Genomic DNA, 17,299 nt, shown 5'->3' with positions numbered 1-17,299 from the left:
CTCTCAGCATTTTCCACAACAACAATACGTGTGGAAAGTGCAAAAATATCTCATGTGGAGCGAGAGCAGTCGCACACGAAGATCGTGTGGCTCTCGTATCGGGCGCCTTGTGCAGCTATTTGATCGCGTTCTCAAAGATATTTTGTCATTCTTCGCTCGCACCTCACAAACGATCGACGTCTTGGTTTCAGTCTCGGGGATTATGACTTGAAACAGTTGAAAAATAGATATTATTTAAAGAAATACATATATATATATATACGGTACCTATACACATATATATATATATATATATATTTGTTCAGCCATATAGTTCGCATAGAGTTTTTAACGAAAGAGTCGCAGCATACATATAGAACGTCGCAAGGATAACGCATTGAAGTAAGAATCATCGATTTTTAACTACGATTTCAAGTGTTAAAACTGTGAATATATGGAAAATGTTGATGAAATTTTTTGGTTTCGTAACCACTTTGAAAATTCCGAAAGAATTTTTCAGTGCGCTAAATATCTAAAAATAATCAACGAGCGGTGCTTCGGTCGCGTTCGACGGGTGATTCGGCACATCGCTCGGCACCAGATCGTGGGGTCCGCACCCAATTCGACGAATGGACTGTGAATTCGTGCATACACACAAAGAGTGATGTGCATATAGATATGAATATGCGATCTGATTCAATGATATCTAATATACACACGTATATTTAAATATATCCATTTTGTTATGCTTGGCAAATGTGCATAAGTGCATTATCCTGGCTAATCCTGCCCAGGATTACAGGCTACGATAGCTGTGATAATGTACAGAACTGTGAAAAATAATGCTCAATATATTGTGTATTCATTATAAAAAAAAAATAGAAGCGAGCATTGCAGAGTTTTCGCATTGGAAATACCAGAAAAAAATGTTATAAATAGCCCCTGAAAAATAAGAAGATACCACCGACATAGTGTATAGAAGACGTCTCTGTATCGGCTGCATGAGTGTGTTTGTGTGTCGCAGTGAAATATTCGAATGGCTAAAAATAGCCCGAAATGCCTCAGAGGCACAGAATATGAATATGAAGAAGGATGGATGGTGCTGGTGATGTTAATGATGAAGAAATCTTTTTTGATATATGTATTTATATCTGAATCTATATGCAGCTCGGTCAAAAACAAAAGAAAAAATCGAAGAAAATTCGAGTGTGTGTCAGATAGATTAAAAGAAAGAAAAGAAATGTGTGTATGTGTTGGGAAAACTCAAAAGAAAATCGAAGAAAAGAAAAGGAAAATATCAAAAATTAAATTCAACGTTTTGCCAAACGGCTATTTTCGTGTGATAAATGTTTAGTGGCTTGTTTTGTGAAGAAAATATATATAAAATTTTAATGAGATTTTTCTTTTCTATCTTGCCTTGTATTCAATTTCAGCAATAAAGAAGCGAAAGTATCTGTAAAGAAATATATTTCAATATATACATAAATATATAAAGTGAAGAAGCAAATCAAAAGAGAGTAAAGTGATCGAGAGGTGTTTTATTTTTAGTGCAGTCGACAACTGCATCGATTTGGTTGTCATTTTCAATGATATATAGTGATATATAACGACTTAAAATGCAACGACAAAATCCGAACCCATACCAGCAGCAGCCGCAGCAGCAGCAGCAGCAGCAGCAGCAGGAGCAGCACCAACAACAACAGGTGCAGCAGCAATACTCCACCCAGGAGTATTCGCACTCCAGCCAAGAGCAGCATCAGCAGCAAAGGATTAGCCGCACTGAACAACATGTTCAGAGGAGTCAAATCACCACTCAGCAACGAGGTCAGTCCGTCTGCCTGTCTGTGCCCGTCTGCCATGCAATACCATGCCATGCCATGCCATGCCATGCCATGCCACGCCATGATATGCCATTCCATGTCCAATCATCGATGCGGCTTGTCTCGCTTACGGATTTCAGCAAGCTGTATTGGCCAGTGGGATTCACACCGTGGATTTAGAATCTCCGCTGTTCCAAGCTCTTGTTACTGAAATTCCATTCCGATGCAGACAAACGCTTTTTATCATGAACATTTCATTGAAACCTTGATTACTTGCATGTATTTATTTAATACTTGATTTGCTCCTTGATGATAGGGATTTGCTTGGCATCGAACCTGACTTTTAAGCTTATTTGATGAGATTTTTCTTTATATTATTTTAAGGCATCAACTAATTTTATGCGTTTACAACACATTCTAAGCTTTTAAATGTTCGAAATATGTGTTTATCTTACATATTAGCATTGAATATATATGTAATTGGGCCAAATATGACATACTGAATTTACAAGTAACATTTATAATTTTTCAAAATATGAAATGGGATGAGTAGAGAAATTTTGATTTAAATCTTAAACAAACCACTAAGATGGTTGTACTTCCATTATTCTCGAGTCAAATATTTAAATCCAAATTATTCTCAAATTTCAATCAAGAATATGATATCTATTCAATTTTTGGATAATTGTTCTAAATTTCAATTTCTTAATAATTCTCAGTATATTTTTTGCTGGTACGCGAAATACGATCAAAAAATGCAGTTTGTAATATGTAAACACTTTCTAAATAACAGAGCATAAATATTTATATAAAACGAGCATGCATAGCTTCTGAATAACAAAATGTACCCCTGCGATATCTCCAAGAGTTGACACAGCGCATTGTTAGAACATTTCATTATTATTCCCTTCAAAATTTAAACTTTATTTATCATCAATTAGCCAATGAACAACTACTTGTTGGATCAAGAGAAAATTAAAGATCAAATTTGATTGACCAAAGAATGGAATATTAAATGTATAATTCATCTAAAATCATATTCTTTGGTCATTTTCAATGTATGACTCACCATATGAATATGTAGCTATAGATGCAAGCACAAGAATTATTCATTCTCATCTTATATTTCAATACTTATATCTTAATTGATGATCAGCCAAAAATTCGATCTATTTATAAATATTTCCATTCATCTGCCAAAATTCTAAGCGTACGCTGCATTGACATACATATACATAAGTAAATATATATATTAGAATAGAATAGTATAAGAGTTCTTATACGATTCACTTTGTTTACATTTTGGGGATGCTGCATGAGTCATGGGATGGAGTGAATAAGATATATAACACTTGAGAACTCTTATACTACCAGCCGAAGATAGCCGAAGTACATTTGCCGATCTTTTTGAGTCTGCGCACAAAGACAAAGATAGTAGCCAGAGAGCGAGAGAAATTAAGCGGCGAAATAGAAGAGAAAGAGAAACAGAGATAGAGAGAGAGAGAGAGATCGAGAGAGAGAGAGAGAGAGAGAGAGAGAGATAGAGTGGGAGAGTGTATATTAACAGCTGATCTTGTTTGTTTACATTCACAGGATCGAATTAGAAAACAAACTAATGTAAATAGTAATGACACACTTTCGAAAAGTATCTATAAGCGCCAAGATATACACAAAGAAATATATATATATATATATATATTTTTAATTTAATATGTCTGTATATACTAGAATATATATATATATATATATATATATAGACTTTGTGTGCGTGCCAACTTCTAAATATATGTAATCCAAACTAGAAATATACAACCTCGACAATGAGCTAACATTTTCAAGTTTTTGTTAACATTTGTATTTATTTTTTAAAAACAGCAAAGAATATGAAACTTTTTGGGAGTGAATGTTGTTATATATTAAATTGAACCTTATTGTAATAATTTAACTGCATTAATTTCGTATAAAGCTTTTGCTGAAGCATGTTCTTTGATTGCTCATAACTAACATTAACTAATTATTTAATGGTCGATTTTATGAAGTTTTATTTTTTTTTAAATTTTCAAAGTAAAGTTCTCACATATTTTTATTTTCATCACATTATCCATTAAAGCAAGCTTCATTGCACTTCTTAGCTGCTTTCAACTATATTCAATACCCTTTTCAATATTACAGTACAACAACATCAAGGCGGTGTCGGAGGCACCTATGTACCGCCCTCGTTGACACACGTTTATGCCCAAGGTGACATCTCACCGCCTGTATTCGAGCAAATCTTCAAGAACGCTCGCTTCGCTCAGGGTGGCAACGCCCTGTTTGAAGGTAGGCTGCGTGGCAACCCGAAGCCATTCGTTACATGGACCCGAAAAGGCGCACCACTTCTCGAGTCGCAAAAGTTTCGAATGAGCTACAACGAGGCCACGGGTGATGTGTCCCTGCTGATCAACCAGATCGGGCCCGGAGACGAAGGCGAGTACACGTGTACGGCTCGTAATCAGTACGGCGAAGCCATCTGCAGTGTCTATATACAACCGGAAGGCGCACCAATGCCTGCACTGCAGCCCATCCAGAATCTGGAGAAGAACATCTTCTCCAACGGTTATTCGTATACGTCCATTGAGGAGGAATTCCGTGTGGATACGTTTGAGTATAGACTTTTGCGTGAGGTCTCCTTTAGGGAGGCCATTACGCGTCGTTCTACCTACGAGCAAGACACTCAGCTGTCCCATGAGCTGGATCGCTCCCTGGGCCCTGCGCAAGCACCACAAATATCGCAGAAGCCCAGAAGCTCAAAGCTCATCGAGGGCTCTGATGCTGTCTTCACAGCCCGCGTGGGCTCCAACCCGAAACCACGTCTCACCTGGTTCCACAACGGACAACGTCTGGTAGCCTCGCAAAAATATGAGATCTCTTATTCGAGTGGCGTCGCCACTCTGCGTGTGAAGAACGCCAATGCCAAGGATGGAGGCCATTATACCCTCTTGGCTGAGAATTTGCAAGGCTGCGTCGTCTCCTCAGCTGTGCTGGCCGTCGAGCCGGCAGCTGAGACGGCCTACGAGCCCAAGCCCGTGGATCAGATGGCCGAGCAGTTGGAAGCTGGCAAGGCTTTGCCGCCTACATTTGTCAAGGCCTTCAACGATCGCGAGGTCACCGAGGGACGCATGACGCGTTTTGATTGCCGTGTTACTGGCAATCCCTATCCCGAGGTCTTCTGGTTTATCAATGGCCGTCAAGTGCGCGACGATGCTTCGCACAAGATCCTGGTCAACGAGTCCGGCAGCCATTCGCTGATGATCACAAACGTGAGCCGCTTGGATGGCGGCGCTGTACAATGCTTGGCCCGCAACAAGGCCGGTGAGGTCGCCATCGAGGCGCAGCTGCATGTGCTGGAGAAAGAGCAAGTTGTCGCACCACAATTTGTTCAACGCTTCAGCACGATGACTGTGCGCGAGGGTGAGCCCATCAGCATGAGCGCCAATGCCATTGGCACACCAGTGCCGCGCATCACCTGGCAAAAGGATGGTGTACAAATTTCATCAACTGCTGAACGCTTTGTGGGCATCGATGGCGGTGCCACCTGCCTGGAGATACCCCAAGTGAAAGCGACCGATGCTGGCTGGTATCAGTGTACCGCACAAAATATTGCCGGTTCCACAGCGAACCGGGCAAGACTCTATGTCGAAGTTCCCAGAGAGCAACCAAGTCAAGAACAAAGGCGTCTCAATCTACCAAGACCAACGAAAGTTATCGAGCCTGAGTATGTCCTTGAAAGCCTATTAGACATTTATCCCTTTCATTACATAAGTATTTGTCTTTTTAGGCCAATCCCTGGTCCTGAAATCATTTATTTGCGCCATGTGGAACGCGCCAAGCCCCATCTGCGACCTGGCGAGGAGGATCGCGTTTATCCTCCACCACAGTTCATTATACCCCTGCAGAATGTGCAGCAAACCGAAGGTGGTCGAGTCCACATGGAGGCGCGCATTGAACCCGTCGGCGATCCAAGCATGGTCGTCGAATGGTTCCTCAATGGTCGTCCGCTGGCAGCCAGTAAGTAGCTGGGATACATAATGCGTATACTTTTGATTAATCTCTGTTATGCTTCCGCAGGTGCCCGCGCCACATCTGTATTCAAGTTTGGCTTCATTGCTCTGGATCTGCTGAGCATTATGGGTCACGATTCTGGAGAATACATGTGTCGCGTCAGCAATGCCAGCGGTGTGGCAGAGTCGCGCGCCATTTTGTCGGTGGTCCAGCGACCATCGATTGAGCAATCGTCGCAGAATCCGAACAGCTTGCAGTACATCAATCAGCTGGAAGATTACTCGCGCTATCAGCGCCAGGAGAGCTTAGAGGAGTTGATGAATCAAGCTCCACAATTTATACGTCCACTGCGCGATCTGGGTGAATTCGAGGAGGGTAAGAATGTGCACTTTGAGGCGCAAGTGACCCCAGTGAATGACCCCAGCATGCGTGTGGAATGGTACAAGGATGGCTTACCAATTACCGCTAGTTCGCGCATCACGGCCATATTCAACTTCGGTTATGTCTCCCTAAACATATTGCACCTACGCGCCGAAGACACCGGTAACTACACCGTGCGCGCCGTGAATCGCATTGGCGAAGCCATCAGCCAGTCCACCATACGCGTGCACACGCGCTCCCAGGTCACCGCCGATCTGGGCATACCCGAACAGCAGCGTTACATTGAAAAGGTTGAGGAATTGGAGGACTACCGCAAGTCCCAGCAGCGTCGCCATGTCCAGGAGGCCCCGGAGGCCATTGCGCCGCCCAAATTCAAAACACCCATCCAGAATCAGCTGGATTTGCGTGAACACGCGCATGCGCATTTCGAGGCACGTCTCGAACCCATTGGTGATTCAACCATGCGCGTGGAGTGGCTTAAGGATGGGCAACCTCTTGAGGCTAGCTCGCGCATAACCACCTATCATAACTTTGGCTACGTCGCGTTGACCATCAAGCAGATAACCATATACGATGCTGGCACCTACACCTGCCGCGCCTACAATGCCATGGGGCAGGATACAACCACGGCCCAGTGTACGGTCATATCGAAGAACGAGATTGTCTCGGACACACAACATCCGGGTGGTCTGCAAAAGATCCAGCATTTGGAGGACGCATCACGCTATGGTCGTCGCGAGGAAGAGGAAACGTACATAACACAGGCACCGCGTTTCCTGGGCCCACTCAAGGGCACCACCAAGATCCTGGAGGGTCAACGCGCTCACTTTGAGGCGCGCGTGGAGCCACAAAGTGATCTGGGCATGCGCATCGAATGGTATCACAATGGACGCGCTATTACCGCAGCCAATCGCATACAAACATACTATGACTTCGGCTATGTTGCCTTGGACATTTCACAGGTGCGCGCCGAGGATGCGGGCATCTACACTGTGGTAGCTAGAAACAAGCTAGGTGAAGCTCAATTGCAAGCAACGATGGTAGTGGAAAGTAAGTAGCAAATCCTTTCAACCCTTTGAGATCATTTAATCGCACTTTTTCTCTTGCAGCTCGTTCCAACATCGACACATCTAGCATGCACCGTGGCCTCTATGAAAAAACGCAGAATCTGGAGAACAAACCATTCGTGGAGCCCCAGTATGACATCGAGGAGATCTCAAAGTCGAAGCCCGTCTTTGTGCAGCCTCTTACTGATCCCAAGCCCATTCACGATGGCAAAAACATTCATCTGGAGTGCCGTCTTGAGCCCATGGGAGATCCTACAATGCGCGTCGAATGGTTCCATAATGGACGCCCGGTCACCGTCGGCTCAAGGTTCCGCACTTACTACGATTTTGGTTTCGTCGCCCTGGACATCATTCAGGCTACGGCAGCGGACTCTGGCGAGTACACTGTGCGCGCCACCAATCATCTGGGCTCAGCCCACACCTCCGCCTGTGTGCGTGTGATTGATCGCACCGATGTGGTGACTGAAACCCAAAATGAGCAATCGCTGGAGCAGATTCAGTTGCTTGAGGACTCGCGTCGGCGTCACCACCAGGAAGAAGATATAACCATCATGCAGGCGCCGCAGTTTACACGTGCACTGCATAACATCGAAACCGTCGAAGGCACCAATGTGCATCTGGAGTGCCGCCTGCAGCCCGTGGGCGATCCCAGCATGCGCATCGAATGGCTTGTTAATGGCAAGCCAGTAAAGACGGGCCATCGTTTCCGTCCCGCTTACGAGTTTGATTATGTTGCGCTGGACTTGCTCGGCTGCTATGCCATTGATTCGGGCGTCTACACGTGCCAAGCACGTAATCAATTGGGCGAGGCTGTCACCTCCTGCTCCGTGCGCATCATCGCCAAAAAAGATTTGATTCTGGAAACCCAGAATGAGTCTGGCCTTCAGAAGATTCAATATCTGGAGGATTCCTCACGGTATCGTCGCAATGAGTTTGTGGATGAGGTGGTCAACATTCGTCCACGCTTTCTTACCCATCCAAAGAGCCTGACCAACACCCGCGAGGGTGCCCACGCCCACTTCGAGTGCAAAATAGAGCCAGTCACTGATCCCAATCTGAAGGTGGAGTGGTTCAAGAATGGCCGTCCTATAACCGTAGGTCATCGTTTCCGTCCCATACATGATTTCGGCTACGTGGCCTTGGATATTATTGGCCTGATTGCAGAGGACTCTGGTGTTTACACTTGCCGGGCTGTTAATCTAATTGGCTCCGATGAGACTCAGGTGGAACTGCAATGCCGCAGCGGCGAACAAATTGTCACCGTTACCCAGAACGAGGCTGGTTTGGAGCAGATTCATTATCTGGAGGATCGTTCCCGTTATAGCCGCCGCGAGGAGGTCGACGAGAGCACCAAGCAGGCGCCAGTCTTCACCACCTCGTTGAAAAACGTTGAGATCAAGGAAAATCAGCGCGCCCATTTCGAATGCCGTTTGATTCCGGTTTCCGATCCCTCGATGCGTGTAGAATGGTACCACAACAACTTGCCCCTAAAATCCGGCTCCCGTTTTACAGAGACCAGCAACTTTGGCTTCGTTGCCTTAGACATAATGTCCACCCTGCCAGAAGATGCGGGTACCTACACTTGCCGTGCCTACAATGCAGTGGGTGAAGCCATCACCTCTGCCGTTGCCGTGGTGCACACCAAGAAGTCCATCTATTTGGAGTCCCAGCACGAGACTGCATTGCCAAGACTGCAGCACTTGGAGGATGGCTCCAAGCGTCAACGCATTAGCGTTCAGGAAGAGTTTGTCTCGCAGGCTCCAGTTTTTACCATGCCCGTGAGGGATGTTCGTGTAGCTGAGAACCAGGCTGTGCACTTTGAAGCCCGTCTTATTCCCGTGGGTGATCCAAAACTCAAGGTTGAATGGCTGCGCAACGGCCAGCCCATTGAGGCATCTAATCGCACAACCACCATGCACGACTTTGGCTATGTGGCTCTGAACATGAAGTACGTGAATCCCGAGGATTCTGGCACCTATACCTGCCGTGCGGTTAACGAGCTGGGTCAGGCCGTGACATCCGCCTCTCTGATTGTGCAGTCTAAGACGGCCATTCAGCTGGAGACGCAGCACGAAGCAGCCATGCACAAGATTCATCAGCTAGAGGATCACAGCAAGTACCAGCGCCGTGAGGAGGAGGAATATACCGTTACCACTGCGCCCACGTTTGTCACCAAGCTTATTGGACCCACCAATCTGGTTGAGGGTCAGAGTGCCCATTACGAGTGCCGCATCGAACCCTATCCGGATCCAAATCTGAAGGTTGAGTGGTTACATAACGGCAAGCCCCTGAGCACCGGCCATCGCTTCCGCACCACCTACGATTTTGGATTTGCCGCCCTCGATATTCTCACTGTCTATGCGGAGGACAGTGGCGAATACACTTGCCGTGTGACTAACAATCTGGGCGAGGCTGTCAACTCGATTGCCCTCAATGTGACTTCCCGTTCGTCGATTATTCATGAAACCCAGCACGAGGAGGCGCTGCATAAGATTCAGCATCTGGAAGATACCTCCCGTTTCCAGCGCAAAACCGAAGAGGAACAATTCCACGCGGAGCGTCCACAGTTCGGACGCCCACTGCGTAATGCTAAGGTCAATGAGGGCACACCCGTACATCTTGAAGCCACACTGATCCCTGTGAACGATCCCACCATGAAGGTCGAATGGTATTGCAATGGCAAACCCATCCAATCGGGACACCGTTTCAAGACCACTTACGATTTCGGTTTTGTTGCCTTGGACATACTGTATGCCCACGCCGAGGATACGGGCACCTACATGTGCAAGGCCAAGAATGCTGTTGGGGAAGCTGTCACGACTTGTGCTGTAAACGTAACAGGTAAGCTCGCAGATCGCCAATCCGTATCCATTACTAATCGGTTTTAACTTTTAGCAAATAAGACACTGGATCTGGATACGCTCGATGCTCAGCGACTGGAGAAGATTCGCCAGCTTGAAACCTATGTGGCACCCGCAAAGGTCGAAGTGGAGGAGAAAGGACAGAAACCAATTTTCCTTACCCCACTTAGCAACCTAGAGCATCTTAAGGAGGGCGAGCACGCCCATTTGGAGTGCCGCGTTGAACCTATCAACGATGCCAAACTGAAGATAGAGTGGTTCTGCAATGGAAAGCAATTGCCTACTGGACATCGTTATCGCACCACCCACGACTTTGGCTACGTAGCTCTGGACATTTTATACGTTTATGGAGAGGACACAGGCACCTATATGTGCAAGGCCACCAATCTCCTGGGCGAAGCGGTCAACACCTGCAATGTGCGTGTGCTGAACCGACGCAGCATGATCCTAGACACTCAGCATCCTGATGCACTGGAGAAGATACAGAAGTTGGAGTCTAAGGTTGTCACCACACGCACAGAAGTCGGCGATCACCCCATTGGTCCACCCCATTTCACCGCTGAACTGCGTGGCTCCACAGAGATATACGAGGGGCAAACGGCACACTTTGAGGCCCAGGTGGCGCCCGTGCACGATCCCAACTTGCGAATTGAATTCTATCATAATGGCAAGCCTCTGCCCTCGGCTGCCCGTTTCCACATCACCTTTGACTTTGGCTATGTGTCATTAGACATTACCCACGCCGTGGCCGAAGATGCAGGCGAATATTCTGTGCGTGCTGTTAATGCCTTGGGTCAGGCCGTATCTAAGACCAATCTGCGAGTGATTGCCCGCGGCACTATTATTTCGGACACTCAACATCCTGAAGGCCTAGAGAAGATACGTAAATTGGAGTCTACGGCACCGCATCAGCGCCAGGAAGTTGAAACTCCTGGCACACGCCAGCGTCCAGTGTTCACACAACCGCTTCAAAATATTGATCGCATCAATGAGCACCAGACCGCCCACTTTGAAGCTCGTCTGATTCCAGTGGGTGATCCCAACTTGAAGGTCGAATGGTACCGCAACGAGAAACTGATCGAGGATAGTTCCCGAATTACTAAGCAGCATGACTTTGGCTTTGTTTCGCTGGACATCTCGCACATCCGCAAGGAGGACGAGGGCGTTTATATGTGCCGCGCCATTAATCCGCTGGGTGAGGCCGTCACCACCGCGTCTATGCGTGTGGTTACTGAGGCCAGCATCCAAATGGATACTCAGCATCCGGACAGTATCCGTCGTATTCATCAGCTGGAGAAGCCGCTGGCTCCACTTCCCACCGAGCCGGAGCGTCTCTTCGAGAAGCCCATCTTCACACAGCTTCTTACAGGCCCGTCTGAGCTGTGGGAGGGCGCACATGCGCACTTTGAAGCCCGTGTTGTACCTGTTGGTGATCCCTCACTCAAGTTCGAGTGGTTCATTAATGGCGTGGAACTGCAAATGGGATCCCGTCTGCGCACCACCCACGACTTTGGCTTTGTCACTCTGGATATTGCCGCTGTGGTGCCTGAGGATGCTGGTGTGTACATGTGCCGCGCCTACAATGCCGCTGGCGAGGCTGTGTCTTCCACTGCCATGAAGGTGAAGACGAGAGCCAACATTGATGGACAGCCCTTGATTCCCGAGTCCTGGGAGGCCATTCGCCTGAAGGAGGCTGCAATGAACCGTGTGCCCGAAATGTTTGTGGACTCTACACCACAGCAGGCTCCAGTTTTCACCACCCACTTGCAGAGCTACGACAAGTTGCACGAGGGTCAGCATGTTCTTCTGGAGGCTCAGGTAGAGCCACGCGCCGATCCCAATCTGCGCATTGAGTGGTTCAAGAACGGAATCTCATTGACTACCGGCTCTCGTATACGCAGCACCTTTGACTTTGGCTTGGTAACCTTGTCCATTAACGGCTTGCGTGAGGATGATTCCGCTATTTACACTTGCAAAGCCACAAACCAGGTGGGCGAGGCGGTGTCGACTTCGTCACTCAAGATTGAAGATCGCCACTGGCTACACGCTGAGTCCCTGCATCCGGACTCTCTGCCACGAATTGGTGAGCTGGAGGCACCTAAGGAAGGTCGTCCAGAGGCCCCAGAGCCGACTTATGAGACGCCTGTGTTTATCACGCATCTGAACAACATTGAGTGCAAGGAGAGCGACAATGTGCGCTTTGAGTGCAATGTGGAGCCAGCCCGTGATCCAACCATGAAGATTGAATGGTTCTACAATGGACAACCCCTGCAGGCCGCCGCCAAGTTCAAGTCCATCTATGACTTTGGCTATTGTGCCCTGGATCTGACTAATGCGTATGCCGAGAACAGCGGCATCTATACCTGCAAGGCCACCAATAGCAAGGGCTCGGCCACCACTTCTGGAACATTGAAATGCACTGGTGGCAAGACCATGTTCCTGGACACCCAACATCCACAGGGTGAGAGCGGTCTGGAAGCTGTGCAGGAAACGGAAGAGGCATTGGCCAATCGATATGCCCAGAAGACAACCAAGCCGGAGACTCAATACCCACCACCATACTGGACAAAGCCACTTCAGCAGGAGTTCCACCTATCAGAGGCGCAACCCATCCATCTGGAAGCCAATGTGGAGCCCAAAGAGGATCCCAACTTAGTTATCGAATGGTATTTCAATGGCAAGCTGCTGCAGCATGGTTCACGCTTTAAGATGACCACCGAATTCGGTTTCGTTACCATGGACATGATAGAAGTGTACTCCAGAGATCAGGGCATCTACACTTGCAAGGCCTACAACAAGGCTGGCGAGGCATTCACATCCACAACAATATTCTGCTCTACCAAGGACAGTATCATTGAATCCACTCAACATCCAAAGGGCGCTGAAGGTCTGGAGCAGATTCAAGATCTGGAGGACTCGCTGCGCAAGGATGGCAGCAAGCCGGAGCAGCCAGAACAGGGCATTGCACCACGTTTCACCACCGAATTCGTTAACATTGTGGATATTGGCGAAGGCGAATTGGCCCATTACGAGGCTAATCTCATTCCTCTGGGAGATCAGAGCATGGTCATTGAATGGTTCTTCAACGGAAAGGTTCTCGAGGCCAGCCATCGCGTGCGCACCATCTATGCCTTTGGTACCGTCGCACTGGAAGTGCTGGGCACCAAGATCGAGGACACTGGCACCTACACCTGCCGCGCCACTAACAAATATGGTTCGGCTGAGATAAGCTGCACTTTGGAGTGTGTGGAAAAGCCACGTGGTCAGAAGCCGCACTTCACATCGCATATTCAACCGCTACAGGGCCTGAAGGATAGTCAATCTGCGCACTTTGAGTGCACCCTGATTCCGGTTAATGATCCGGAGCTCAAGGTCGAGTGGTATCATAATGGCAAACTGCTCCGTCACTCCAATCGCATCAAGACGGTATCCGACTTTGGCTATGTGGTCCTGGACATTGCCTATCTGCAGGATCACGACAGTGGTGAATATGTTTGCCGAGCCTACAACAAATATGGCGAGGACTTCACCCGCACCACTCTCAACTGTGGTGGTCGTGGCGGCGTCTTTTACGACAGCTTGCAGCCCGATTCACTGCAAAGGATTCGTGAGCTGGAATGCCCACAGGGACAGCAAACGGATACCAGCGCACCACTGGTTGCCGAGCCACCCAAGTTCATTACGCAGATCAGCGATGTCACCAAGCTGGTTGAGGGCCAGAGCGCTCACTTTGAGGCGCGCCTGACGCCGATTACCGATCCCGACTTGGTGGTTGAATGGTATTTCAATGGCAAGAAGCTTCCACATGGCCATCGTTTCCGCACCTTCCACGACTTTGGCATTGTCATCCTGGACATACTCTACTGCTACGAGGAGAACTCTGGCGTTTACGAGTGCCGTGCCTATAACAAGTACGGCGAGGATGTTACTCGTGCTAGTCTGAAGTGCGCATCCAAGGCCAGTCTTATTTTGGACTCACAGCTGCCACGCGGCATGGAAGGTGGTCTGGAGAAGATTGCCAATCTGGAGTACAGCATGGTGCGCTCACGTGAGGAGACTACAGAAGAAACCAGAGGCAAGGCACCTGTATTCACCGTGCCACTGGAGAATATTGAAAACCTGCGCGAGGGCGAGAATGCTCACTATGAGGCACGCATTACGCCCGCTGATGATCCCAAGCTGAAGGTAGAATGGTACTGGAATGGCCGTCCATTGAAGGCAGGCTCACGCTTCCGCACTTTCTGCGACTTTGGTTTCGTCATCTTGGAGATTTCGCCCGTTTATCCCGAAGATTCGGGTGAATACTCGTGCCGTGCCATCAATGAGTATGGTGAGGCTGTGACTACTGCAACGATGAAAATCCAGGGCAAGCGCAGTATCATCATGGAATCGCAACTGCCCAAGGGCATGGAGGGCACCATCGATCGTATCGCCGAGCTGGAGGGTCTGGGCTCGCGCAGCACAGAGTTTGTGCCGGAAGACGATACAGGCAAGCCGCCAGAATTTATTACGACGCCTTTCGACATGGTCATCGGAGAGAACTCCTTGGCCCACTTCGAGTGTCGTCTGCAACCCATTAACGACCCGTCTATGCGTGTGGACTGGTTCCACAACGGCAAGGCATTGTGGGCCGGATCTCGCATTAAGACCATTAACGACTTTGGCTTTGTTATTCTTGAGATTGCCGGCTGCTACCAGCGGGATACAGGTCTGTATACCTGCAAGGCAACCAACAAACATGGTGAGGCTACGGTGTCCTGCAAACTGCAGGTCAAGGGTCGCCAAGGCATTGTTATGGAGCCGCAGCTGCCCTCGAACTTCCGCACTGGCACTGAGAGCCTGCAAAAGCTGGAGGAGAGCATGCACAAGCGGGAAGAGATTGTCATCGATGAGGAGCAACCAAATCCGCCCAAGTTTACTGAGCAAATCAAGGATAACTTGGATGTGCCAGAAGGTGGACCGATACACTTTGATTGCCGCGTAGAGCCCGTTGGAGATCCAACAATGCGCATCGAATGGTTCTACAATGGACGTGTCATGGCCACCGGCTCCAGAGTGCATCAACTGAACGACTTTGGCTTCATTGCTTTGGATATTGACTACATTTATGCCCGCGATTCCGGCGAGTATACCTGCCGTGCCACCAATAAATGGGGCACTGCCACCACCACTGCACAGGTCACCTGCAAGGGCAAGCACAACATTGTTTATGAATCGCAGCTGCCCGAGGGCATGACCGCCGAGAAGTTGAAGGAACTGGAACGCGGACGCATACCAGAGGCACCCCAGATTGTTGAAGAGCAGTTTGGACCACCGAAGTTCATCACTCAAATAGCTTCATGCACGGCCGAGGAGTCTGAGGCCGTGAGGTTCGAATGTCAAGTAGAGCCCAAGACTGATCCCAGTCTGCGTGTTGAATGGTATCGCAATGGCAAGCCTTTGCCCCTGGGTCATCGCTATAGAAACGTCTTTGACATGGGCTTCGTCTCGCTGGACATTTTGTATGTGTACAGCGACGACTCTGGCGAGTACGTTTGCCGCGCTGTCAACAATCATGGCGAGGATCGCACCAAGGCTACCGTCTCCTGCAAGAGTAAGTCACATCATATATTGCTTGTATTAATTAATGCTAATCTTTCTAAAATCTCTTCCTAGAATTGCCAACGATATTGCTGCAAAATCAAGTGCCACGTGGCATGAAACGCTCAGACGCGCTCACCCAAATGGAGGCTACTATCAAAAAGTACACGACCGAGGTGCATCTAACCGAGGATGATCTTTTCGATCCCGATCGCAAACAGCCACCTCGATTTGTTACCCAGATCAAGGAACAGCTCACATTGACGGAGATGGCCAAAACCAAATTCGAGTGCCAGCTGGCGCCTGTGGGTGATCCGAACATGAAGGTCGAATGGTTCTTTAATGGCAAACCTTTGCTCTACAGTAAGTACTGAAAACCCATAAGCAAAACCTTAACCATAGCCATAATTTATACTTGTAGAGAATCGCTTCGAGCCTATCTACGATTTTGGCTATGTGGCCATGAACTTCGGCTGGGTATACCCCGAGGACAGCGGCGAATACGTTTGCCGAGCCACAAACTTGTATGGCATGGATGAGACTCGTGCCTTTATCAAGGTCTCCGGCAAGCCAGGTATTGTCTACGACTCCCAATTGCCGGCCCATATGCAGAGCATTGATCGCATTCGCGAAATGGAAGCTTCCTGGCAAGTGTAAGTTGTCTGAAGTATAAGCTATAAAAAACCATTCGATAAATTTGTTACCTGTCGCACAGTGTGCCCGATGAAGTTGATCCTGATGCCAAACCTAGAACGAAGCCCATGTTTGTTAGCAAGCTGGAGCCACAGACGGTGGAGGAGGGTGAATCCGCCAGGTTCTGTGTGCGCGTCACCGGACATCCACGTCCTCGAGTCATGTGGCTAATCAATGGTCACACTGTTGTGCATGTAGGTTTCCTCTGACATATTTAATTGCCTATTCCATACTAATTTTCTTATATACAGGGATCTCGTTACAAACTGACCAACGATGGCATGTTCCATCTTGATGTACCCAAGACGCGTCAATATGATACTGGCAAGGTGGAGGTTATAGCGCGCAACTCTGTGGGCGAATCGATTGCTTCGACCGAACTGAATGTTGTCGCACGCTCTGATGATTATCGCAATGTTCTCAAGAACTCACCACGCCGTAAGTCACACACATACACACACACACCCACACACTTGTTTCAAATACACCTGGTTATACAAGCAGATATATATAAATATAAATTATTTTAACAGCTATATGAAATTAACACACATTTTAAATGCAGTAGTTTTTAGCTGGCAAAACTAAAAAGAAAAACACGAAAAACACCACATTAAATACCTCATTGTAAATATACATACATATATAAATATATATACATATAAGGTCCACATATAGAACGCATATTTAAGTAAACGTAGCTACAGCAACCAAGTTTATTGCGTTTGAAGCACATGCCACAAATATATAGAATATATGTAGGTCAGACAACTGAGAACCACAAATCCCCCGTACAATATACCCAATTCCCTACGAGAAAACGCTTTCCTCTAATTATCCCACAAGAGCCCATTGTTGTCTACTCAACGAGCTTTCA

At 47.8% G+C, this 17,299-nt stretch overlaps 1 protein-coding gene across 10 annotated transcripts in view; it reads left to right on the top strand.

The window, feature by feature from the left end:
• LOC135438178 (titin-like) overlaps positions 1-17,299 on the top strand; it is a 123,630-nt gene that overhangs the window by 45,613 nt on the left and 60,718 nt on the right. For 9 of the 10 annotated variants that reach the window (XM_064696383.1, XM_064696382.1, XM_064696380.1 and 6 more), the window contains 9 exons: positions 3,972-5,553; positions 5,617-5,846; positions 5,907-7,271; positions 7,331-10,129; positions 10,184-15,742; positions 15,805-16,092; positions 16,151-16,382; positions 16,445-16,616; positions 16,674-16,860. In XM_064696383.1, coding sequence (XP_064552453.1) covers positions 3,972-5,553; positions 5,617-5,846; positions 5,907-7,271; positions 7,331-10,129; positions 10,184-15,742; positions 15,805-16,092; positions 16,151-16,382; positions 16,445-16,616; positions 16,674-16,860 — 12,414 coding nt within the window. Of the gene's footprint in view, positions 1-162; positions 382-1,412; positions 1,804-3,971; positions 5,554-5,616; positions 5,847-5,906; positions 7,272-7,330; positions 10,130-10,183; positions 15,743-15,804; positions 16,093-16,150; positions 16,383-16,444; positions 16,617-16,673; positions 16,861-17,299 lie in introns of those variants that run through there. The other variant, XM_064696390.1, reaches the window with a different exon arrangement.

This window comes from Drosophila montana, unplaced genomic scaffold, assembly GCF_035044405.1.
Source record: "Drosophila montana isolate Dmon_TW-CO22-7 unplaced genomic scaffold, ASM3504440v1 contig_3847_1, whole genome shotgun sequence".
Lineage (NCBI taxonomy): Eukaryota > Metazoa > Arthropoda > Insecta > Diptera > Drosophilidae > Drosophila > Drosophila montana.
Note: the sequence above shows the minus strand (reverse complement) of the source record. Positions and strands in the feature narration are given on the sequence as shown.